At 44.2% G+C, this 25,291-nt stretch overlaps 1 protein-coding gene across 1 annotated transcript; it reads right to left on the reverse strand.

Annotated features, from left to right (window-relative positions):
* Positions 1-1,965: 1,965 nt before the first annotated feature.
* On the reverse strand, positions 1,966-18,373 carry Krt23 (keratin 23). Its single transcript, XM_004655767.2, has 8 exons — positions 17,941-18,373; positions 11,989-12,071; positions 11,074-11,230; positions 9,184-9,345; positions 8,979-9,101; positions 6,151-6,371; positions 4,623-4,654; positions 1,966-2,200 (listed from the first exon to the last, which is right to left on the reverse strand). The coding sequence occupies exons 1-8, from the start codon at positions 18,325-18,327 to the stop codon at positions 2,097-2,099; spliced, it is 1,269 nt and encodes a 422-aa protein (XP_004655824.2). The 5' UTR covers positions 18,328-18,373; the 3' UTR covers positions 1,966-2,096.
* Positions 18,374-25,291: the final 6,918 nt, after the last annotated feature.

Below are 25,291 nucleotides of genomic sequence, written 5' to 3' on the forward strand. Positions count from 1 at the left end.
GGGATGGGAAGTCAGGTTTACTAGGTGCACATTTCAGAAAATATCAAAAGGAATTTTTGGGCTAGAGAGATGGCTTAGTGGGTAAGGTGCTTGCTTGTGAAGCACAAGGACCCATGTTCAACGCTCCAGGTCCCACATAAACCAGATGCACAAAGGTGAGGCAAGCACAAGGTCGCACATGCCCACTTGGTGGCGCACGTGTCTGGAGTTTGATTGTAGTAGCTGAGACCCTGGGGCACCAGTTCTTTCTCTCACCCTCATAAAAAAATTACAAAAAGTAATTCTTTCTAAAAGAGTATTAAGACAATGATAAAAAAATATGGGGCATTGTACAGGGCATTGTATATGACAGGTGATCAACTCCATTTTATTCACATTTCGCTTTGTTTTTATTAGAGAAGCCATGATCCCTGGATCTGTATGTGACCTGGGCCATGGATTCAGTGAATATTTGGGTAAATGTCTCCACTGTTCTAGCATAAGTTTACTTATTTGTCAAATGGACATTTGTAAAATGCCTGTTTTACTATCCCATATGGGTGGTCTGTTAAACTGTTAATGTCCTGTAATTCCATGTACCATATTCGGATGCTTTCTTAGTGGGTTTCTGCCTTCTTCTAACAGTGGTACTCTGAATCTGCCCCAGAATGATGACATTGTCTCAGAGACCAAAGGTCATTGTCCCCAATGCTCTAGCCACTGACCACAGCTCAGTGTAATTCTCTAGATCCTAATATTTGCAATTTGGGTCTTGAATGAGTCACTTTCCCTTTAGAGTCCTAGTATCTCTGTGTAATGAAGACCCCCCCACTCCCCTCAGTTTCCATTCTAAGCTTTAACTTTCACTTAGGCCCATCAGTGACCCTTCCTTCCTTTCTTCTTTTTGAGAAAGAATCTCATGTATCTCAGTGTTGGGCCCTGAAAGGCCCAGGCGTGAGGCCTAGTGGAACTTCCTGAGCCTAGCTAAAGTTTGGCGACCTGTCTCTGGCCAGCTAGGACTCAGCAAGACGCCTAATGGCTTCTTGCCTGCCACCTCTGCATGGGAGTTGGAATTATCATTTCAATAGTCACAGTTTACTATTGGCCCTTACCTCTTCCCCCACCCTCCCGTCCTAAAATCCCCGCCTTCGCCCCCAACATTTTATAGACAACTGCTTGTAACAATAAAGCGAGTTCCTGCTTTGACAAGACTCCCGACTCAATGTGGTTTTTCTCCGGTGGCTAGGAGAGGGTCTGGGTAGTCCGATGCTTCACCCTGTTCCTCAACCTCTTGGGAGGAACCAGCAGGTCTGGTCCTTCCTCAGCACTACCTGCCTGCCAGCATCCCAGGTTAGCCTTGAACTCCATATGTATCTGAAGATGACCCTGAACTTCTGATTCTCCTGCGTCCATCTCCTCCTCAGTGAAGTGCCGTGATCACAGGTACTACCACACCTAGCAGGGCTGGGGACTGAACCCAGGGCTTCCTTCCGTGCTAGGTAATTCCTCTACCAACCGAGTTCCATCCACAGCCCTCAGCTACTTCTCTTTCTAAGAAAGTGAGCTAGGGTAATGTTTGGTGGTCTCCAATTCTCAGCGAAGCTTCCAGAGAGTCCCAATCTGTATTTCTCCCACACTCCTTTCTGCGGACAGACAGGGTGCAGAGTCCCATGAACCTCACCTCATCCCTGGACTGCCTAGTTTCTGGGTTAGGCTTCTGGAGACACATTTGAAGAAGATCCCTCTGGATCTTTCCTGGAAATACTGTCCTTAGAAAGACCCAAGGCCCCTTATGATAGAAGAAGAGAACATGATGTAGAACGTGTGTTTTATTGGTTGCAAACCAGATGTGCATTGGTGGGAAAGTTGATTGAAACAGGAAAGCAGTGGTTCAAGTTCAAAACCTTCTACTTTGACTCAAAAAAAAAAAAAAAAAGAAAGAAAGAAAGCTCAGCAATATATTAACAGCATTATGAGAGGTCTGGTGAGATCATTACACAGGAGAAAAAAAAAGTTTTAGAATTTGATAATTCCAAGGTACCTTTAGGACTCACCCATTAGTGTCTAGGAAAGGGCTTTCCATTGGGGGAAATAGTTTTTACAACAGATGGAGACTTTCACTGGCTTCCTGCATGCTTTTGAATCTCATTCACTTGAGACAGAACTATTCTTCCATTGACGCTCTCCTGGGTGATAGTCTTGATCTTGGCAGCTTCAGGTGCTGAAGGAAAGAGAACGGAAGTGGTCACTACCAGACCCCCTGCCCTACAGGTTCTCTGCACCTTTCAAAATGCACACTAAGCAGTGGGACTGGCTCTGGGCCAGGCAGCCAGGATGTCACCATGGAGGAGAGCCCCTTCCTTCCAGAAGACCAGCGTCTTGGAACAGTGTCACCTTTGGAGATCTGACCCTTGTCTTTTTTTTTTTTTTCCTTTTTGTTTTCTCAAAGTAAGGTCTTGCTCTAGTTCAGGCTGAACCTGAAATTCACTATGTAGTCTCAGGGTGGCCTCAAACTCATGATGATCCTCTCACCTCTGCCTCCTGGGTGCTGGGATTAAAGGCATGCACCACCACATCTGGCTATACGCTTATCTTACAAAAGCTGATCTTTGACCACCAGTCCTTGAGGAATACTCTCTGCTCATAAAGACTCTCTGACTCTTACATCATGGGTTCTGTGGGTTTGCAGAGCACTTGATGCCATTTGGGGCATCTTTTAAGATACAGAAAGAATGTTTTATGGTGGATGGCATTGAAGCCAGGGGTGTTTATTATGGTCACTGTTTCCCCAGGTATTCCTTATTTGAGCAAGTGCCTCTCACATATCAGTAAACTGGCTCTAGACCATTAGGAAGAGTTGAAACCTTCAGTAAAGATGGAAGGGAGAACCATACAACCAAGCACACAGGAGTGGGCCATCTCTGTAAGTAATGGCTTTGTATCCCCAGACATGGCTAAGGAGAGGCTTGAAGGGTCATCTGACCCATCTTGCAGAAAGGGGGCTGTTACTCCAGCTCTTCTGAAATGGCTTGCCCCACTCAGATTCTCAGAATCTCTAATGCCTCAGAAGAGTTTTATCAGAAAACCAATCAGAAATTGAGGTTTGATCCAGACTTGACTGTCCTAGAATTTTTCGGTGAGATATCAGTGGTAATCTGTTGAAATATGGTTCTCAGGGCAAAGGTGTTTGGGAATGCTGGGTTAAACAAAGTGTGGCTGTTGTTTCTTTCTCTTTCCTTCCACACAGCAGTACTTGTTCCATTTTTTTAGCATGTGACATGACTGCTCAGGAGAAGGATAATGGTGTATAACATCCCTAACCTTATCTGGTCAAAGAACATATCTTCCATAATGTTCATCAGAATCAGGTTTGGGAAATGATGTGATTTAATTTCCTAAAAGTTTAATTAACAGACTCCATTATTTGTTTATTTCTGAGGCAAGCCCAACAGACTGGCCTTTCTCTATGAGAGAGAGAGAGAGAGAGGGAGAGAATTGGCACACTAGGGCTTCCAGCCATTGCAGTTGAACTCCAGACATGTACGCCCCCTTGTGTACATGTGCAGCCTTGTGTGTTTGTGTTACTTTGTGTGTCCGGCTTTTGTGGGACCTGGAGAGACAAACATGAGTCCTTAGGCTTCATAGGCAAGTGCCTTAACCACTAAGCCATCTCTCCAGCCTCAGACTCCATTATTTTAAAGAGACACAATATAATCTGCTACCACTTTAATCTACTTTACTGATTGCAAACAGCTTTCATGTACAGGTTGAGTATTCCTTATCCAAAATTCCAAACTCAAAATAGCTCCAAAATCTGAAACCTTTGAACACTGACATGATGCTCTAAGTGGAATAATCCATACTTTAAAACTCTATTTCATGTAAGGAAATTATTCAAAAATTATCCCAGGCCATGTGCAATATAGTACATATGAAACCTAACTGAGTTTTGTGTATAGTTTCTTGTTTCATGTAAGAAATTATTTAAAAATTATCTTCAGGCCACATGTAATAAGGTATAGATAAAACCTAACTGAATTGTGTCTAGTCTTTTTGAGTTTTTATTTATTTGAGAGGGAGGGAGGGAAGAAGGGAGGGAGGGAGAGAGAGAGAGAGAGAGAGAGAGAGAGAGAGAGAGAGAGAGAGAATTGCTGCTTTAGGGCTTCTTGCCACTGCAAAGGAACTCCAGATGCATGTGCTGCTTTGTACATCTGGCTTACATGGGTACTGGGGAGTTAAACCTAGGCCAGCAGGCTTTGCAAGCAATCACCTTTAGCTGCTGAGCCATCTCCCCAGCCCCCTTTTATGTAGTCTTGAGTCCCATCATCAAGATATATACTTCATGACGCATATGCAAATACTTTAAATTAACAAAACTCTGAAACTCAAAGCTCACCTGGTCCCAAGCATTTTGAATAAGGGATATTCAACCAATATGCTGTGGAAAGCAATAGTGAGAGCTCATGTGGTCCTGTCATACCTAATTTGTTTAATTAATTCAAATTCCTGACCACCTTGGAGCAAAATAAAAATTGAATGCAGGGTATTTGAGAACACAATAGGGATGATGATAAGTCCAGAATAGAGGCACATGCAGATTCATTAAAAACAGAGTCAAACAATGAAAGAGAGTCTTTCTTTACCTTTCATACTCGACTTAGATTCTTCCCCGGTCCTAGAAAAGTGAGAAAGGTCAAAGCTTGCTTTAGTGATCACTGTAACTTCTCAGCATGAGTCACCTTCCTTTGTCTGCTTACACATTTTCAGCTCGTTAATGAAGATAATTGTCTGAGTTCCCGCAGAGTCAAGATCTTGAGCTCACAGGGAACCTTCTGGATCCTGAGGCAATAAGGACTGTCTCTCAGAAGTATCCTTAGGGATTGGAGAAATCTCCCAAGCCACTTGCCCTTCCTTGCAGCTTGCTGGAGGCTTGGCCTCCACATGCATCCCTTCCAGGATGGGGCTTTCTAGCATAGAGCCTCTGGGTTTCTCAGTTTGGTTCAATAATAATGTATTTATGTCTTTTAAAAATGCTCTAGGGCTGGAGAGATTGCTCAGTGGTTAAGGCACTTGCCTGCAAAGCCTAATGACCTGGGTTTGATTCCCTAGTACCTATGTAAAGCCACATGCAGATGCTAGAGTCCCTGGAACACCTATTCTCTCCCTCCCTCTCTTTCTCCAACTCTCTCTGCTTGCAAATAAAATAACATAAAATAAATAAAATGTTCTAACTATCTCTCTTGGGTTACAGAATGTGTGGCTAGCCCTTATTTCCTTAGATGGTCAGACATGATGGAAAATCGCGACAACTTTCTTTAGGAATCTTTTTCTGCTGTTGGGCTAAAATATTTCTTTGCCTTTTATTTTTTAAACTCAAATAGTATGCACTCCCACTGAGAAACACTCATTAATACCCACCTCCACTCCCTCCCAACCCATTAATATATCCAGTTTTTTACACAAATAGGCAGAGAAGAGAGAGAGAAAGAGAGAGAGAGAGAGAGAGAGAGAGAGAGAGAGAGAGAGAGAGAGAGAGAGAATGGGCACACCAGGGCCTCCAGCCACTGCAAACCAACTTCAGATGTGTGCGCCCCTTTGTGCATCTGGCTAACAAGGGTTATGAGGAGTCAAACCTGGGTCCTTAGACTTCACAGGCATGTGCCTTAACCGCTAAGCCATCCCTTCAGTCCCAATATATCCATTTTAACTGTTCTGAATGCAAAACTTAGCACCCAGGGAGTATTAGCTGATTAGCTCACACAGCTTTATGAAATAGACCTCATATAAGAATTTTCCAGGACCGGAGAGATGGCTTATTGGATAAGACACATGACTGTGAAGTCTAAGGACCCAGGTTTGATTCTCCAGGTCCCACGTAAGCCAGATGCACATGGTGGCACACGCATCTGGAGTTCGTTTGCAGTGGCTGGAGGCCCTGACATGCCCCTTCTCTCTCTTTCTCTCCCTCCTTCTCCCTCTATCTGTCTCTAATAAATATATTAATAAATAAAACTAAAATCTTAAAATAGGTAAAGAGAAGAATCTTCCAGAGCAAATCAACGTTAGCCTTTCCTTCTCTAGAGCCACTATTGCTAGAGACCCTTGAGGGCGCACACACATCTGTCCAGCAGGGACTGAACTCCTCGCATGTCCTCAGCACCGTTGCCTCACCCTTCGCTGTCTCCCTCCAGGAGCTGGCGGTAGGTGGCGATTTCCTTCTCCAGGTGGGCTTTGATGCCCAGGAGCACCCTGTATTCCTTGTTCTGCCGTTCCAGGTCGCGCCGTAGCCGTGTGAGCTCCTCCTCGTAGCGGGCAATGATGTGCTGCATGTCCCTGAGCTGGCCTGAGTACCTGGACTTGGTTTCTGACAACACATTTTCCAGAACGGATTTCTGAAAGAGGAAACAAGAGTGCTTTCACCCGTTCACCCGAGGCTCGGCTGCTCGGCAGTATGGGCTTGTTCAGTACTTGGGTTTGTACCAACTGTTCTGCTAGGTGTCCTGGCAGCTGCTGGGGAAGTGGCGATAGGCTGACTTAAAGGCCTGGGGTAAGGGCTGGGTCTCCTGTCGCCACGTTCTGGGCCATAAGGCCGTTGTATCAGGGAACCCTTGGGAACACCGCTGAACGCTCTTGGTGTTGCTGGTCTATGCTCTGCGTTGAGAACTGGCCACACACTCTGTTGCTCTGAAGTTGACTGTTATGTTCCTAATTTATTGCTGCCAGATGGACAACTCCTGGAGGGAGACAGCCATGAGGACTGCCACCTCTGTGACCTCACAGAGGGTCCGATGTAAGGACACCCCTATACTGTAGAGGGCGCATAGTTAAACTTGAATTTCAGATGAACAACACATACATTTTTTTAGGACAAATAGGCTCCAAATATTATCTGCGTATTACATTGGACGCGCTTATACTTAAAACAAACTGCGATGTTTATTTCAAGTTCAGGCTAAGCAGAATGTCCTGTCATGTCAGTAAATCTAGAAGTCTTGGTTTCAAGTGATGCCTTTTTTTATGACAACGTAACCAATGGTCATTTTGGGGAGAAATTCTGAAGTTCCTCAGCTAGGGCTGACTTCATGTCCTTGCTCTGCTTTGATTTAATACCCACAGTTCTGTTCCCTAGGACTTTAATCTTAAAGAGATGATTTATTATTGCATTGACTTCACACTTGAATGGCTGATAATTTTTAGGGGGCTTTTAAATATTTCTGGTCATTAAACTACATTTGGGTAGTGTAATCACCCTCTTCATCTCCCAGAGGCTGTTCCATTCCTTTTTTCTAAACATTTTTTTCTCTATTTTTATTTATTTATTTGAGAACAACACACAAAAAGAGAGAGAAAGAAGCAGATAGATAGAGAATGAGCATGCCAGGGCCTCCAGCCACTGCAAATGAACTCCAGAAGCATCTGTCCCCTTGTGCATCTGGCTTACTTGGAACCTGGGGAATTGAGCCTAGAACCAGGGTCCTTAGGCTTCACAGGCAAGCGCTTAACCACTAAGCCATCTCTCCAGCCCCCATTCCTTCTTTTGTCTTCAGACCCTCATCCTCTGTGTCCTTCCTTTCAGCCCATTGTCTTACTTACTTTTCAAGGTTCTTAAGGAACTCACAGCAGTCGGGAGAGAACAGTCACAGGCTTCCACATCTCCTTCCACTCACGAACCTGAATGTGTCTACGTTCTCATGGCCTCCTGTTACAGCGCATTAACTGTCTGTTCCTGCCACCTCAACTAGTGCTTGCCTTCTTCATTGCTGTCCTCTTCTATACTGGATCCCTCCTTCCTTCCTTCCTTCCTTCCTTCCTTCCTTCCTTCCTTCCTTCCTTCCTTCCTTCTTCCCTCCCTCCCTCCCTTCCTTCCTCCCTTCTTTCCTTCTCTCCTACCTTCCTCCCTCCCTCTTTCTCTTCCTCCCTCCTTTCCTTCCTTTCTTACATGAAAAGCAACCATATACTGGAACCAATACAGGAGTAAAAGAAGTATAGAAGAAGTGGGGAGAAAATAAAGTCTGACTTGGATGCCAGTTGTGGAAACATACACTTACTTTTTAAGTACATCTATACTTAAAAGACCACTTATCCTTTAAAGAAATGGTAAATATGTGAATATATTCAACAGACTGTTTTCCCCACATAATTTTTTTTTGAAGCAGGTTCTCACTCTAGCCAAGGCTGACCTGGAACTTTGTGGCCCAGGCTAGCTTTGAACTAGTGATCCTCCTGCCTCTGCTTCCTAAGTTCTAGAATTAAAGATGCCTCCATGTTCCATGGACAGTGAACACTTTAACATCTGTCTGTTAATGATTACTAATTCATCAGACATGCCATCATTCAACATGTGTATTTGCAATACAAATAAACTGAAAATGCCCTCTCAAGACTGATATTTGTGCTAATGAGGCAAGTAGTTTTTTTTTTTTTAATACTGATGCATAACCAGAAAATTTAACAGGCTATGAAAGGATACAAATAATAGATTATATATAATGACTTTCCAAAGCATATGTCACTCCTATAAAGCATTTTTCCAAATCATGATGATGACAGAAATGACTTAGGCCTAAGAACATCCGGTCCTCTGAGTGACGAGACACAAACATGCCTGTGAATGGACCAGTACTGGGAGTGAACCCAGACTTGCCACCTGCCCATATTGGTACCAGCATTTCTCTCTAGTGTTTGGGGAACAGCCTGCTTCTAAGTGGAGTGAACACTGGGAGAGTTTTGGGCGTTTAGAATCCCCCACTCCTCAGTATCACAGGGTCTAGTCTCTGGTGGCTTACTAGTTGCGTGACCTTTGCTAACTTAATTAACTGTCTGGGGAGATGGTTTCCTCATCTCTAAACGGGGGAGATTAAGACCTACCCTGAAGATCATGTGAAGGGTACCAGCATCGAATACACAGAGCTACCCGGCAAATGTCGCTCTACCCACCACGCAGGAAAGGCTCTGTGGAGGAGGCAACACAACATCTGACATTCTTAGTTCCAACTCACCCTGCTGTGCTGCGCCTGCAGGTCAATCTCCAGGGCCTGGAATGTGCGCTTCAGCTCGTGGACGTCACTTTGGCTGTCCTGCACGGCCGCTGGGCTGGCCGCCTCCTGGGACACAGTTGCTGACTGTGAACCAAGCACAGGCGGACACATAAGCACTGGGACCAGATGTCCATGGGCCCTCGAGAGGTGGTCACCTTCCTCTTACCTGCTCTTTAAACCAAGTGTCCAGGTCTCGATGTTTCTTCTTTATGATGGACTCATATTCCTTCCTCATATCCTCCAAGACCTTGATGAGATCTTCCCCTGGAGTTGCGTCCACCTTCACATTGACCTTGAAGTCACCGGGCACATGATGCTCCTTCATTTCCTGTGAGAAATTGAATGGGTTGTGACTGCTGTGTGGACGGGCGCAGGTAAATGGGTCTGAAAAAGCTCAGCTTCTGTGGTTGCTACCCTTTCACTGGTGTGGTGGTTTCCTAGTTATTACTTATTGACCAAACAACATACATATTTTTATCTAAAAATTTTATAAAATAAAGAACAACACAGGGGATGTGTTATGGTTTGATATAAACTGTTATCTCAAAAGGCTTATGTGTTGGGGCTTGATCCCCAGCTGATGGTGTTTGTTGGGGCGGCTCTGGAAACCTCAGGAGGTGGGACTTAGTTGAAGGAAGTGGGTCATTGTGGGCAGGTCCTCGGTGACCTCTTGTCCTTGGCCCCTTCCGTCTGTCTCTCTGTTTCCTGTATACTATGATGTGAAGAAGCTCTTTGGTTACACATGATGAACTACCCAAGTGCTCGGGGCCATGTAATCATGGATGTGAGCCCCTGAGTCTATAAGCTACAGGGCTTGAAATATCTCTAAGGACCCACCCCTAGTGTTCCACGTTTCCCAGGTAAAGTCCCACCCCCCAAAGTCTCCGGCAGCTCCTAAAATAGCCATGGGGAGCACTCATTCAAAACATGAACCTGTGGAGGAGCTTTCATATTCAAACCATGACAGCAGCTAATCACATGGCTTCTATGCATTCTGACCTACTCCTTAGTTGAGAACATTTCAGGAACAACGATGCTTCTAGACAGAATCGATTCCTCTCCAGCACATGCTCACAGGTAAAAGTGGCTACATAATTAAGCAATTGAACATTTCCAGTTTTATGCCAAGGGTTTTGGGAAAGCAGCTCCTTAGCCAAAAACCAAACATTGTACAGGCTTTTTATAATCTCCTGCCTTATGCCTCTGTAGGAAGCCAAGTGGCTACAGGAAAGGTTTAATCAGCCATCACTGTCTAACCAGCTATTCAGAAACTGAGCTCTTTGATGTTCAGAAGCAATTGTGCTTGCCTAAAAAAGGTTTTCTATCATATGTCAGTCTCCAGGACTTAAGATGAATGGTAATGCTTTCAAAGTTAGTCAAATGCTTCTGTAAATTAGAATTTCTTCATTTTTGCCACTAGTGATATTTACCTTGATATTGATAGTGATATTTACCACATTGTCTTTGTTCTATTCTCCTGAGTTTGTTGCATTGGACCAATGATGGAAGTCTGGTCCCATGCATTTTTTCTTATAGTATAATATTAACAAGTCAACCAAGTAAACAGTATGTGTGTGTGTGTGTGTGTGTGTGTGGGTGTGTGTTTTGCCAATTCATTGCTAATTATGGCTGCATTTTGGTGGTTGTGTTTGACATCTGAATAGATTATCTTAAACATGAAAAGTTAGTTACTTGTATGATTCCTTTCTTTTTGTAATTTTTTGTGAGAGAGGGAGGGGGCGCGAGAGAGAACTGGCATGCCAGGGCCTCTAGTCACTGCAGTCAAACTCCAGACACATGTGCCATCTCATGTGCACGTGTGACCTCACGTGCTTGCCTCACCTTGTGCATCTGGTTTATGTGGAATCTGGAGAGTAGAACATAGGTCCTTAGGCTTCACAGGCAAGTGCCTTAACCACTAAGCCAGCTCTCCAACCCTATTTCTATGATTCTTTTGGGAGGCCAGTGGGGCTGGCTTTCAGGAGGTGATTCTCTCTGTAGCTGTTGGAATAGTCTGGACTGAGCTAATTCCTGGTGGTCGCTGGGGTGGCCCCACCTGCTCATGGTGCTTCTTCATGAGGATGAGCTCTTTCCGCATTCCCTCCACCTCCTGTTCCAGGTCTGTTGTGATGATGGTCAGATCATCCAAGGTCTTTCGGAGGCTCTCCACTTCAATTTCCAAGTCTTTCTTAAAGGAATGTTCATTTTCATACCTTTGGTTAGAAGGGAGGGAAGAGCATGCCTGCTGTTGGAAGGTCATGGGTTTTGTTTATGAGGGTTCACCTTACTTTACTTGTCAGGATTTAATTGGATCCAATGATACCTGCAGGACCTTCTTTGTACATCTGTTCCATGCTATGTGTTTCTGTGGTAGTGACCCAATGTAGATTTAACTGAGTCCAGAACAGAAGAATAGACAGCTGCACACCTAGCTTTAGCGCTTGTGGGCATCTTATTATATTTGCACCAGATTCAGGCTGAAGTTTTTTTTAAAGAATTATTTTTATCATCATATAAGGTCTCCCTGTGCATTCATGGGTTGCCTTCAAAATCATGTTTTTCCTACCCCTTCCTCCCAAGAGATGGGATTACATGCATGTATCAACACATATGACTGATTTCTGTAGTTTTTCAAAGCAGATTATAGACCCTATGAAATTTGAACCCTAGACATTTTAAGGTGCAAATTTTAAGAGAGAAGACATGTTTTTCAATATGCCTAACAAAATCACCATACTAAAGTGGAAAATTCCCTAATGCCATCTCATTCTTAATTCGAATTCCCCCATGCTATTACATGTGTTTCATATCTGTTTTTTTTTTTTTTAACTAGGGTCTGTTCAAGTACTGCACGTGGCATTTTGGTTGTACCCTTTAATTATAATTAAGATTCTGGATCTGGGTAATGACAAGGTGAGCTTGCCCTTTGTAGAGCTTTCCTTTGGGATAGCACTCTGAAGAAGGGACTTACTTGAGGTTGAAGTCATCCACTGCCATCCTAGCATTGTCTATAAGAACCACGATCTGAGCATTGGTCATCTTGCTGTCCACTATCTGGAAAACATGTTTCAGGAGTTCTTTCAGTTGGACGGACCCACACATGACAGTTACATTTCTACCTTACAGTCTCTTGGGCAGATGCCCTTCAGCACAGGCATTTTCTGCAGTAGAACAGTGAGAATCAAATCATTGCATGTTTATTGACATACTGTGTGAAATGCATAGTTAGGATATGATTTATAGTCAGTTTTGCTGCTTTTTTAAAAATTTTTTTCGAGGTAGGGTCTTGCTCTAGCTCAGGCTGACCTGGGATTCACTATGTAGTCTCAGGGTGGCCTTGGACCCACAGTGAGCCTCCTACCTCTGCCTCCTGAGTGCTGGGATTAAAAGCATGCGCCACCATGCTCAGCCTAGTTTCACTGCCTTTTGTTTTTGCTTGGGTAGTGGTGTGTGTGTGTGTGTGTGTGTGTGTGTGTGTGTGTGTGTGCATGTGCAGATTCTCTTGTAATTGTGTGGAGGCCACTGAACATTGAATATCCATTCTCTATCACTCATTCCCATGTTTCTTTGAAATGGATCCTCTCTCTGAATGCAGAGCTTTTTAAAAAATTATTATTAACAGCATGTTTAGTATGGGTACATCATGTGTTGATACCCTCTTTTCCCTCATTTCTGCCCCATTCCATTGGGAGCTGCTTTTCTTTTTCTTTTTTTTTTTTTTTTATTAGCTCCAGTGATTCTCCTGTCTCTTTCCCCACAGGACTGTGGTTACAGCCATATTCGTGGGCATGCTCAGCTGACAGCATGGGTCCTGAGGACTTAGAAGTCAAGTGTTCTCAGGCCCTTCTAAGTCCTCATGTTTGTGGTAGGCACTCTTACCCACTGAGCAAGCCCCCCTTTTTTAGAGTTGAGCTTTGGCAGGCTAGGATTGCTGCAACTGTTTAAAGGAATGACGCAGGGAAAGGAAAGAGAGTTCTTGTGGGAAGTACCTTCTACTATTCTAGTACTGTGCATATGTCTGAGTGTTTTGTTTAAGTTCCCAGTCTGACAATGTTAAAAGAAGTTTGGGTTGTGAGCTTTTTCTTACTGTGATTATTAAGTTAGCTTTCCTAAAGTACAGTTGTTATTTTAAATTAACATAGTTCTTGCTTGTGGTACATTCATATTTCTAGTGTTATTGAGCAAAATGGATATCTCATTTGAAGCCTGTAATAGTATTCATCACATAATTCAGTTGTTTTTATTATTATTAATTTTGCCCAAAGTAGCTTGTAGGTATATATATGTATTTGTAATGTACTCATGTATTCTATGATGAGAATGCCCCGATTGTTGCAATTAGAACATGAACTGAGTGAATGCTTTACCATCTAATGAAGCTGCTTTCAACTGTATTAAAGTGTCAGAAGACTAATCAATTTTGTTTACTTTAAAATGAAAAGTGTTGGAAATGTTTACTTGAGTGATTGTGTAAATTGGATGTAATCAGAGAAATAGTGCACATTTGATATACGTTACTGTCTTGGTGGGGATAGGCTAGATTTCTCCTTGTTTAAATGTGTAACACTTGGGGCTAGAGAAATGGCTTAGCAGTTAAGGTCCTTGCCTGCAAAGGCTAAGGATCCAAGTTCGATTCCCTCATACCTACCTAAGCCAGATGCACAAAGTGGTACATGTGTCTATAGTTTGTTTGCAGTGGCTAGAGGCCCTGACATGCCCATTCTTTCTCTCTCTCTCTCTCTCTCTCAAATAAGTAAGTAAATAAATAAATATATTTTAAAAAATTGTAACACTTTTGTACCAATAATTGCACCAATGTAGATTGTGGAGGGTTTCTTTAGTCTGGCTCTCTTCCTGTCCCGTCCTCATGGTGTGCGGCCAGTCAGTCCATCCTGGGCTCCAGTTCCATCATTTGTTAAATAGGAAGTTTGTACTAGAAACAGGTGACCTTAGAGTTCCTCACTGGAAACTCCTATAACTTAGTTGGAGCCAGAGAATCCTATGGCATTCCCATCGTGTTGATACAGCTCGTTTATTTAGAATTTATTTCAGGTTTATCTAGAGAGGACTTTTTTTTATTGTTTTAGGACAAAGCCACTCCATAATACAAAGGTGCCTTTAAAAAATCTAGTCTTACTTAAAGCTTCACTGATTTCTTGGAATTTGGCCTCATGAATGCACAATAGCCTTCAGAAGTGGCAGGAACAGCAGGCCTGGAGCTCAAGAAGCTGGGCCGGGGTCCTGCTCTGGCACCCCTAGCTGTGGGTGCTCAGCTGCAGCTTGTCCCCCCCCCATAAAATATCAATAACAATAGTAATAGTAGTACTAAATAATAACCATTTCCCCAATGAGCTATGAGAATGAAGACATTAAACTAAGTAACGCTGCCAATAGTATGTTCTTGACATGCTGGAGACACTCTGAAAACTTACTTGAAATGGAATTAGTTCAGGACAATGACAATTGTACAGTGACTTTTGTAATGAGAACCAATTCTTGCGTTAGATAAAAGACCCAAGTTTTATATGTTGAGCTGCCTCCTCCAACTCTTACTGTTTGTGGTGGGAGATAGCCACCAGCTCCCCCCTTCCAATGTCTTTCTTCTTTTTTTGTGGGATTCCAAATGAGCCTAAAACTTCTGCCTTTACCCCAAAGGGGAAACTACAGGTATTTCCTTGCCTCTTGTCTACAGTGCAGCTTCAGGACATTCTTACCAGTGCTTTTCCTTCCGGGCACCTTATTCTTTGTATTATTTGCGCAACAAAATTTAAAAGCAACTCCATTCCCAAAGCTCGGGATGCGGAGGAAAGTCTTACTTCCTGGTGCATTGAGTTACTGTATTTCCATGTACCATGTGGCTGATTGACACCCACCCCATGGTAGCCTTACGCTGTACACACCAAAATCAGCAAAGCAGAAATACCGTCAGTAGCTTATTCAGCTTTTCCAAGTTAAACCAATCATTTATCCTTTGTGATGCCACATCAAGTGTCTCATTTCTTCAGTTAGTATTCCTGTGGCTGTCAAGTGGGAGGCCTGGCATGTACTTGACACAAAGCACATTTGGAGACTGAGATGAAGCTCCACTGATAGGTTGATTATCTAATATTTACCAGGCCCTGGGTTTGATTCCCCAACACCACATAAACCAGGTATGGTGGCACATGCCTACAATCTTAGCACCCTACAGGCAGTGGCAGGAGGATCAGGAGGTCACTCTTGGCTATATAGTGAGCTCAAAGCCAGCCTGGATGCTCTCTTTCTCATTCTCTTAAAACTTTTTTCCCACGATTTGTGTTTGGTTGGTAACCTATTATGATGTGGCTGCAATTTCTGAGACATCCTTCATGGTTCTAAATGGATGGAGATAGATTGAGAAATATATGAGGCAGAAGTTTCTATATTATATGTTGTAATAATCACCTAGATTTTCCCCAAGGCCCTGAGTTAATTTTGAACATTTAGTTGGTGTGTTAACACAGCATTGTTGCTCCAGGGCATGTGATCTCTTACCTTTGAAAGGAAAATGGTTCCTTTTACCACAATCCAGAGTGACACATATATTATTATTGAGAACCATTCAAGAAATTTGATGTGTGATATTCCTATTATTATGTCTAATTCTATGTTTCAAAAGAACTAGATTCATTTTTAATTCAATTTTATAGAGCATTTGAGTAACATTTAACATTCCTAAAGTGAGGGTGCAATGTTGCATCTACCCAGGCTGTGCCATCAAGATCCAGCACGAGGCCAGCTCCAGGTAATGTCTGCAAATAGATGAGTTAAGGAAAGACAGACAGACTCAGTCTCAGACTTTCTTTCTTCTAAGCCATAGAAAATACACCATCGGCAGTAAAGGTCTGGAAAAAGATTGGACCTCTGAGTGCAGAAGCTTTCTTTCGTCAGAGCCCTGGTCATCAACGTGGCGGGGGGGTGGTGGCTACTTGTTCCTCCTCATAAGTACACTCACTCCATTTTTCTCCATTCTGCTCTAAAGAATTTAGACAATTCTTCTGTCTCAGTCTCCTCACCAGCAAGTTAGGAATCGAAATCCTTGCTTCACAGAGCTGTGAGAGTCAAATGGTATGCACATGGAATATGCCTTTTGTAAACAGCCTTGTAAACTTGGTGCATATGCATTATCCTTATGAATAATGCATGACCTTATGAATAATGTATCACCTGCCTGGGAGGTGGATTAATGGGCCCAGGGCTGAAGTAGAAATCAGGAGGCCGTTGGAAGCACATCCGAACAGGAATCTCCCCTTTTGCGGGTGACTTTGGTTCTTATTTCACTTTTTCAGAACTTTTCTTAACAGAGATGTCATGAGAATGAAATCAGATGATACAAAACATTTCATCACTGCCCAGAACCCTTAGCACTGACACGGAGGTTAAAGAAGTGTTCAGTGACAGTTTCTGTCCCTTTACTCCCTCCTCCGTCCCTCTTCTGTTAGTGACCACGAGCCGGGCCCTCTGCCCTCCATCGGCAGTGTCTTCTTTTCCCTCCGTTCTCAAACCAAAGCAACTTCGTAAAGTGAAAAACATGGGGAGGGTGTTGAGTCACCTTGTTGTTTTCACAAAGACGAGCGTGCACTGTGTAGTTAAGGCAATTACACTCTGCTATTAGGCTGATTATTCAATAATTAGGGTTCATTACAAGGACAGATTTATACTATCTTGATTGGTTCTTCCTACACTCAAGCAAGGATGACTGGGTGTTGTGAAAGAATACGGTAAAAAATATTGGAAGCCTATGATGGTCTTTCTAGGGTAAGTTAATCCCTCACAAGGATTTCCTTTCTTTTGGGCAACTGTTCTATGTAACAGGGAAATTATTTAGTTTTTTTTTTATAAAAAAATAACTGTGAAATGGCTGTGTTCTCTCTACTTGCAGCAAAGTATCCTACAAGGTTTGAATTTAGGTTTTTAGATGCTTGGTTGCCAAAAAAATTTACTTTTTTCAAAGCGTGACTCCATAACGCCTCCCAACTATCAGATTTTAAACCAATGTTCATTTTAAAATTTTTTATTAATTTTGTTTTTTAAATATATTTTATTTGTGTGTGTGGGGGGGGGGAATGGGCAGCACGCCAGGGCCTCTAGCCACTGCAAACGAACTCCAGATGCATGTGCCCCCTTGTGCATCTGGCTTACATGAAAACTGAACCAGGGTCCCTAGGCCTACACAAGCAAATGCCTTAACTGCTAAGCCATTTCCCCAGCCTCAGCCTATGTTCATTTTATTATTTCTCTAGCAATGTTCCAGCCCCAGAACCGTGAGCAACTTTCTCTTTTAGCAGCCCCCAGCCCCCGCCCTGAAAAATATCTAAAGATATCATAATGACATATTTGCTTGTGGAGTGACAGCTTTTAGGCGTGATTTCCACAATAGTATAACTTGGCCTTTTGTTTCTGGAGAACCACCCTGTCGCCAAGACGTTGAGGTGGAGCAGAACTGATATTAATAAGAGAGTAAATACTCTCTCCACCTTGTGTACCAAGTTTGCAACCTGCACACCAGCCCTTATCATTCTGGTGACACTGTTGGATCGTAAGTGATATTGCACAGTGACTGGCTGCCTTCCTTATATTTTTACATGTATTTATTCAGCTTGTGGAACATCAATTTCACTTTAAAAATAGTCTATAATACTTCTAAAATTTTTGCTCCCTTCATTTTCTACATCATTTATGCCTAGCAGATGAATTAGCCAAAACACAGGCACATCCAAATCCATCTTTAAGGTAAAATAATAATATATCCTCAAATATCTGTGGGCAATACTTTAAGCTCTTTGACTGTTTTCTTGGGAATTGTCCTTTGTACTGTTTTTTCCTCCCCAGGGCCTCCTGGCAAGGCCACACCAGGCCATCTCCAGCTGAGTTTCAGGGTCACCACATCATGCAGCCGTCTTACCTGCTCTTGCAGGTGGCTGATATTTTCCTCATATTGAGAATAATCTTTCTTGCTGCTGGGATTTCTCTCCTGATGCCACTGGAGGATGCGACTTTCCAGCTTCATGTTGGCCTCCTCCAGGGCGCGCACCTTCTCCAGGTAGACGGCCAGTCGGTCGTTGAGGTTCTGCATGGTGGCCTTTCCATTTCCGCCTAGAAGGGGCCTGCCTCTGTCAGACCCCCAAGACCCCCCAGAGGGCCAGCAGCTTGGCCTGGTGAAGGACAGAGAGATGCGGAGGCCCCCTGCTCCTCCGTGGACGCTGGGGGGTCTGGGGAAGCTCCTGGGTTGACCCCAGCTGCCATGGTGGGAGGTCGAGTGGCTCTGGCTGAAGCTGTGGCTGGAGCTCATGGTGCCATCGGTGTCTGGAGCAGGGCTGGACTGGGCTCTGCTCCGCTCCCTGGCACCACAGCAGTGACCCACCCCAGCCTGCCCGGGATGGTTTTATGCCCTTTGCTGTGGGAGTTGCCTTCTCTGACAACTGTACCGACAAGATTCTATCATTGAGCAACGTGTGTTTCCTCTTGGTCAATCCTGAAGCGCCGCTGGGCCAACAAGCTCTGTTGTTGTTTAAAACCACAGCAAGATGCCAGCTTGCTTCCTCCCTTCCAGTGGCAATCTGGAGGTGTAGCCCGCCACGTCAGGTGGGCAGCAGTCTCAGGTGTTTGTTTAATCTTTCTGTGGAATTTTTCCATTGTCCATTTATGTGGAGAAAGGTCAGATTAAAACCTCACACTAAGGCTATTTGGTATAACACAGGGTTTCTTTTTTAAAAACAGACATGAAACACACACACACACACACACACACACACACACACACACACACACCCATAAATAAATCCAATTTAGGCCAAGGGTGGGAGAGACTTCTCAGGGTAAGCTAGATCAGCACAGAACCTGGTCCTGACGAACACTGGGGTGGACAGGCAGGAATAGAGAGTAAACTCAGACTGTGTGCTGCCTCGATAGCAGTCCCTGCTTAATGGAAAGTAATTTCAAAGGAATCGCTCTTCAGAACAAACCCTCAATTACAGTTGCAATTAATTAATGAATGACAGGCCTTCCATTTCCAGGGTGCCTTTCATCCCAGCACAGCACCTCCAAACCAAACAACCCAGCCTGAGCTCAGGACTTCCCTCTGCCCTGGGGAGAACTGCAGCTTTGTTAACTGCCCAGCAGCTCTGAGCCTGGCTGAGCCTTGGACCACTGGCGTCTGCGTGTCCTGTGGGACCTGCCGCAGGGACACAGCAGAAGACAGGAAGCACGTCACACGGGCGGTTTAACATGCGTGATGAGTCCTATACTCCATCTGCCAGGGTAAGGTTAGGAATACATAAAGATGCATGTGGGCCAGGGGGCACGTGCTGGGTACTGGTGACTTGGATTGAAGGGGATGGAGAATTAGAACGTCACTATGGTGTTCTAATTTGGGGTTCCTAGCACAACTAATTTTACAGATTAAGAAAAACAGAAGCCGGAGCATGGGTGGGGTGGGGAGGAGGGGAGGATGACCTATGAGTTGGGGAAGCCATAGCAGGATTCTCTCCACCATGTTGCAGATCTCAGTGAGCTGGGTGGCGGGTGTGGGTGTGGGTGTGGGTGTGGAGTGGGGTCCTGTGCATTACATCTCTCCTAACGGCAATGGCGTGTCCCAGTTTATTAGTCTTTAATACTCACAACTCTTGGTTGTTCCCAGGCAAAGGTTATTGTCTCTTGTCTCCCTGTCGGTACGTGTGCGGAGCTGGGGATGGAACCCAGGGCCTCTGCATGGCAGACACGTACTTTGTCACTGATCTGCGGCCACAGCTCAGGGCTTGACTTTACCCACTCTGCAGATAAAGGGGCCGGGGTTCATTGAGTTGGAAGACCCAGAGCTGATTTGCATGTGTGGTATAACTGAGTGTGTGGTCTTAGAAGTGTGACTGTCATGATCGGGATTGCACTTCAAGTTTGGAAAATCACTCATCCTTTCTTTCCCTTGTAGTTCAAGGATTAACTTAAAAAAAAAGTTATCGGGCTGGAGAGATGGCATAGTGGTTAAGCGCTTGCCTGTGAAGCCTAAGGACCCTGGTTCGAGGCTCGATTCCCCAGGACCCACGTAGGCCAGATGTACAAGGGAGCGCACGCATCTGGAATTTGTCTGCATGGCTGGAGGCCCTGGAACGCCCATTCTCTCTCTTTCTGCCTCTTTCTCTGTCACTCTTAAATAAATAAATAAAAATAAACCAACAAAATTAAAAAAATAGATGAGTACAATTCTATTAAAAAAAAAAAAGTTATCGACAATCTCCATGCACATTCTCAGTGCACTCTGATCATAATTCCCCCACACCATATTCCTTTTCCCCCTTCCCTATCCACCATCTACTGAACCCCTTCTTTCCAAATAGCCCTTCTTCTCTTTTGATGTCATCATTTTTTTTTTTTGCCTTTATATTAAGTATGTCTCGTGTAGGTAGTGTGAGCCACTGTGAGGTCATGAACGTAACGATCACTGTGTGTGTCTGGAAGAAAGCATTCCAAAGCATTCCTCGCATCCTCTGGCTCTAACATGCTTTCCACAACGTGTTCTGCAATGGTTCCCAGTCCTTGGAACGTTTGATAGAGATGGTCTCTCAGTGCTGACCACTCCACTGTCCCTTCTCTTCAGCCTATTTAATGAGTTTGTGTCTTCCCAGTAGTTAGCACCATCTGAAAAGAGAAGCTCCTGTAACCAAAAGCAAGAGTAGCATTAACATATGGGCATAAACAAAAATATTTAGAGGGCAATTTAGTGGGCATGATTAAATCCATTTAGGTGAACTCTCAGGGTAATCTTCTTCCACAATCATTTTTCTGAATTCACATTCATGAATTGGACACTGTTACCAAGAACATATTGTATCACCTGGGTCCTAGAGGAACAAACCGCTTGGCATTCCTACCTGTCCATGGGAGCTGGGAGCCCTCACTAGTCCCTGTTGTCTCCTGTGATGATGGGACCTGTCCCTAGTCTTTATTAACTATATTGCACACCACGTTTGCTACACGCCTCTGAGACAGCAGTCTTCTGGAACATAAGCGTGATACCTTCCACCTTCCAAGTACCACAGCCTGGTTTCCTGTAGTCTTTTCATCAGTGGGTGTTATTCAGTAATGAACATTCTGGAATTCAGATTTTAATTCAGGTCATCTGATTCCATCACTTCCCAGTCCTATGAGGAGAGGGATTCATAGGACCAGAGAGTCAGGCAAAAGGCCATACTGAAAGGGGACTGTGGATTAACAGAGGCTAATGCATTTCCGATTTCAGATACGACTATCAGAGCGTGCCAGCTTTGCTCCTCCTGCCCCTTCAACAAAACCTGAGCATGGCAAGACCCTGGTGTTCCTCAGTTCACTCTGAAAAATTTAGCCATGACTAAAGGAACTTTGGCAGTGTTTAGAAGGAGTGTCTGTGGTCACTTACGCCTTTAATATGAACAAAAGAGCAAAGGGAGGTTTCGGTTTGAATGTCTCTTCCAAAACTCAAGCTGACATTTAATCCCCACTGTGAACTATGGGGAGGTGAGACTAGACTATGATTAGGTAATGAGGGCTCTGCACGAATGGATTAATCCATGAATTAATGGATTGGTTGATTGGCAGGTTGTCCAGTCTAATTCTGTCTCTTGTATGAGACCCTCCCCCCCACTCATCATGAGATACCCAGTGTCGTGTCTGGCTCTGTCTCTTGTATGAACCCCCCCCCACTTATTGTGAGATACCCCATGTCCCGTCTGGCTCAGTCTTTTGTATGAAGCCTTCACTCATCAGGAGATGCCCTTGTCCAGCCTGTGTCTGCATCTCCTATGTGCCCAGCATTCACCACGTCATACCCTGTGCTATACTGGGACTCTGCAGACAGGCCCCATGGACAAGAAGGTCCTTATCAATGTGTTCTCTCACACTTGGACTTCTCATCCTTAGAACTGTAAGAAGTCAACTTCTCATTATTATGCTATAGCAACAGAAAAAGGACTAAGAGAAGGAGAGGTGTTCAAAGTAAGCTGTTATGGTATGAACCTGAAACACCCCTCACAGGCTCATGTTTTGAATGTTTGCCAACAGGAGGCACTAGTTTGGGAGGCTGGGGAATGTTTACGTGCCAGGATCCAGGTGATGGAAATAGGACATGTGAGGAGGCTTTTTTTTTTTTTAAATTATTTATTTATTTGAGAGCAACAGACACAGAGAGAAAGACAGATAGAGGGAGAGAGAGAGAATGGGCGCGCCAGGGCTTCCAGCCTCTGCAAACAAACTCCAGACGCGTGCGCCCCCTTGTGCATCTGGCTAATGTGGGACCTGGGGAACCGAGCCTTGAACCGGGGTCCTTAGGCTTCACAGGCAAGCGCTTAACTGCTAAGCCATCTCTCCAGCCCGTGAGGAGGCTTTTGAAGGCTGTTATACTCAGTCCCTAATTCTGGGGTTGCATTATTTGTTTGCTGGTCCACAATCATGTAAGGAGTCTGTAATGAGTTCCTGACACAATGAACTCCTCTATACTCTCCCCACCATGATAGCTCCTTTAACTACTACACCATCTCTCCAGCCCTATTTATCCCTTTAAAAAATCAAATTGAGGGCTGGAGAGATGGCTTAGTGGTTAAGCACTTGGCCTGTGAAGCCTAAGGACCCTGGTTTGAGGCTCGATTCCCCAGAACCCACATTAGCCAGATGCACAAGGGGGCACATGCATCTGGAGTTCGTTTGCAGTGGCTGGAGGCCCTGGTGTGCCCATTCTCTCCCTCTCTCTCTATCTGCCTTTTTCTCTCTCTGTCTGTCATTCTCAAATTAATAAATAAAAATAAGCAAAAAAATTTTAAAAAATTTCAAATTGAGATGGGCGGGTGGTACTTGGGAGGCAGAGGTAGGAGGATCACTGAAAGTTCAAGCCCACCATGAGAGTACAGCGTGAATTCCAGGTCGACCTGAACTAGAGTGAGACCCTACCTTGAAAAACCAAAATAAAATAAAATACAGTGAAATAAAATAAACATTGTTCAGAATGAAAATCACCTTTCTTGGCATGACTTTCTAGCTAAAATTACTTGTAATTTTCATATTTTGTTCACCGAGATACTGTTATGAAAAGGAACTGGGTCTTTTTGCAGGAGAGGTTAGCTGTTGAGAAAATGAATGGGGTGTATGGTCCTTTGAATGTGGACTGTCCCTGTGGTAGTCTGAATCTGTTGTCCCCCAGATTCATGTGTTTTGAATGCTTGGTCCCCAGCTGGTGGCAAGTTGGGAGGAGGAGCCTTGCTGGAGGGGTGTTGTTGGGCAGCGGGCTTAGGGATGAGATAGCCAGTACCCCCTTGCCAGAGCTCAGCTCACTCTCTCCCTGCTTTCTGCCAGCTGCTGAGACAAGATGCGAGTCCCAGCTTCTGCTCCACCATCCCTTTCCAGCCATGCTGACATTGCCTCTTGAGACTGTGATGAAATAAACCTGTTCCTCTCATCAGCTGCTTTCAGTTGGGTGTTTTGTCTCAGCAGCGAGACGCTAATCACAGCACAGCGTCTCCGGAGCCCTGTTGACAGTTAGCTGTCTTAACCTGGAGCACAGCTTGTTTGTGCCTTTTAAAGACAATTGCTCAAACCCTGAAGAATTTTATGGGCACCCTCCTCTTTATAGTGACAGAAGAATGTCTACAATGACTCTCCAAGTATATATATTTTTTACCATGCATAACGTTTTAGAGCAGAGGAGTAGTAGATGGCTAGGTTACAAAAAAGATAAAATAGTTATAGAAATAAAACACAAAACCTGCACTGATTGTGTTTATTGAACTTTGACCAAATGTAAAAAAATAATAACCCATTTCCTTTTATGTTCATCTACCTAAAAGGGGACAACAGGTAGAAGATTTAAATGTTCAGTCTAATATTTTGGAGTAGGAGGAAAAATGAAAGTTAATTTAAAGTTACTTCTGGACAGTATTGTTATAGAGTTTTGATCATGTGAGGAAAAAGCATCAGAAGAGACCTCACGCAGCCGCAAACACTTCTTTAAAGATCACAACAAGAAATTTTCTTGAATGTAAAAGTAATGTGACAACTATGGTAGAGTTTTCTTTTTTATTTTCTTTACGTGCATGTGGCCATGCGTGAGCAGTATGTGTGGTGTGGTGTGCATGCGCAGCGTGGGCAGATGTGTGTGCAAGTGCAAGAGTCCTGAGTGCACGCAGGTAGGGTTAGCAGAGAGCATCTTCCTCTATGACTTTTCCATGGTATTTCCTTGAGACAGAATCTCTCACTCAACCGGGAGCTGCCACTTTTTTTTTTTAAATTTTTTGGTTTTTCGAGGTAGGGTCTCACTCTAGCCCAGGCTGACCTGGAATTCACTATGGAGTCTCAGGGTGGCCTCGAACTCAAGGCAATCCTCCCACCTCTGCCTCCCAAGTGCTGGGAATAAAGGCGTGCACCACCACGCCTGGCGGAGCTGTCACTTTTTCGGTCAGATTTGATGATCACTGGGGTCCTGGCTCCCCACAGGACCACGGTCATTGGCATGTGTGTGGACATCCTGCCTTTAAAAATTCGTGAGTGCTGGGGTTGAGTTTACGTCCTTTCAGAGGCCCTTGTGTGCAGTGCTCTCCTCTGCTGAGCCATCCCCCTAGCCCTCTTAATTTGAGGTTTTTTTTTTCTTTGAGGTAAGTTCTCACTCTAGCTCAGGTTGACCTGAAACTCACTATGTAGTCTCAGGGTGGCCTCGAACTCATGGTGATCCTCCTACCTCTGCCTCCTGAGTGCTGGGATTAAACTCATGCACCACCATGCCTAGCTTAATTTGATTTTTTAATGTGAGAAGTAGGGTTGGAGAGATGGCTTAGTAGTTAAAGGTGCTTACTTGCAAAGCCTGCTTGAGCTCAGTTTGAGTCCCCAGTACCTAGACAAAGCCAGATCAAAGTGGCTTATGTACATCTGGAGTTACTTTGCAGCATCAAGAGACCCTGGCATGCCTGCACTCCCTTTCTCTGATTGTAAATGACTATAAGAATAAAAGCGAGAAGTGATTTTTTTTAACTTTTTTTTTCATTTTTATTTATTTACTTATTTGAGAGTGTCAGACACAGAGAGAAAGACAGATAGAGGGAGAGAGAGAGAATGGGCACGCCAGGGCTTCCAGCCTCTGCAAACGAACTCCAGACGTGTGCGCCCCCTTGTGCATCTGGCTAACGTGGGACCTGGGGAACTGAGCCTCGAACCGGGGTCCTTAGGCTTCACAGGCAAGCGCTTAACCGCTAAGCCATCTCTCCAGACCACAGAAGTGATTTTAAAAAGATGCAGAGGTGGTC

The sequence above is a fragment of the Jaculus jaculus genome, chromosome 9 (assembly GCF_020740685.1).
Source record: "Jaculus jaculus isolate mJacJac1 chromosome 9, mJacJac1.mat.Y.cur, whole genome shotgun sequence".
In the NCBI taxonomy this organism is placed as follows: Eukaryota; Metazoa; Chordata; class Mammalia; order Rodentia; family Dipodidae; genus Jaculus; species Jaculus jaculus.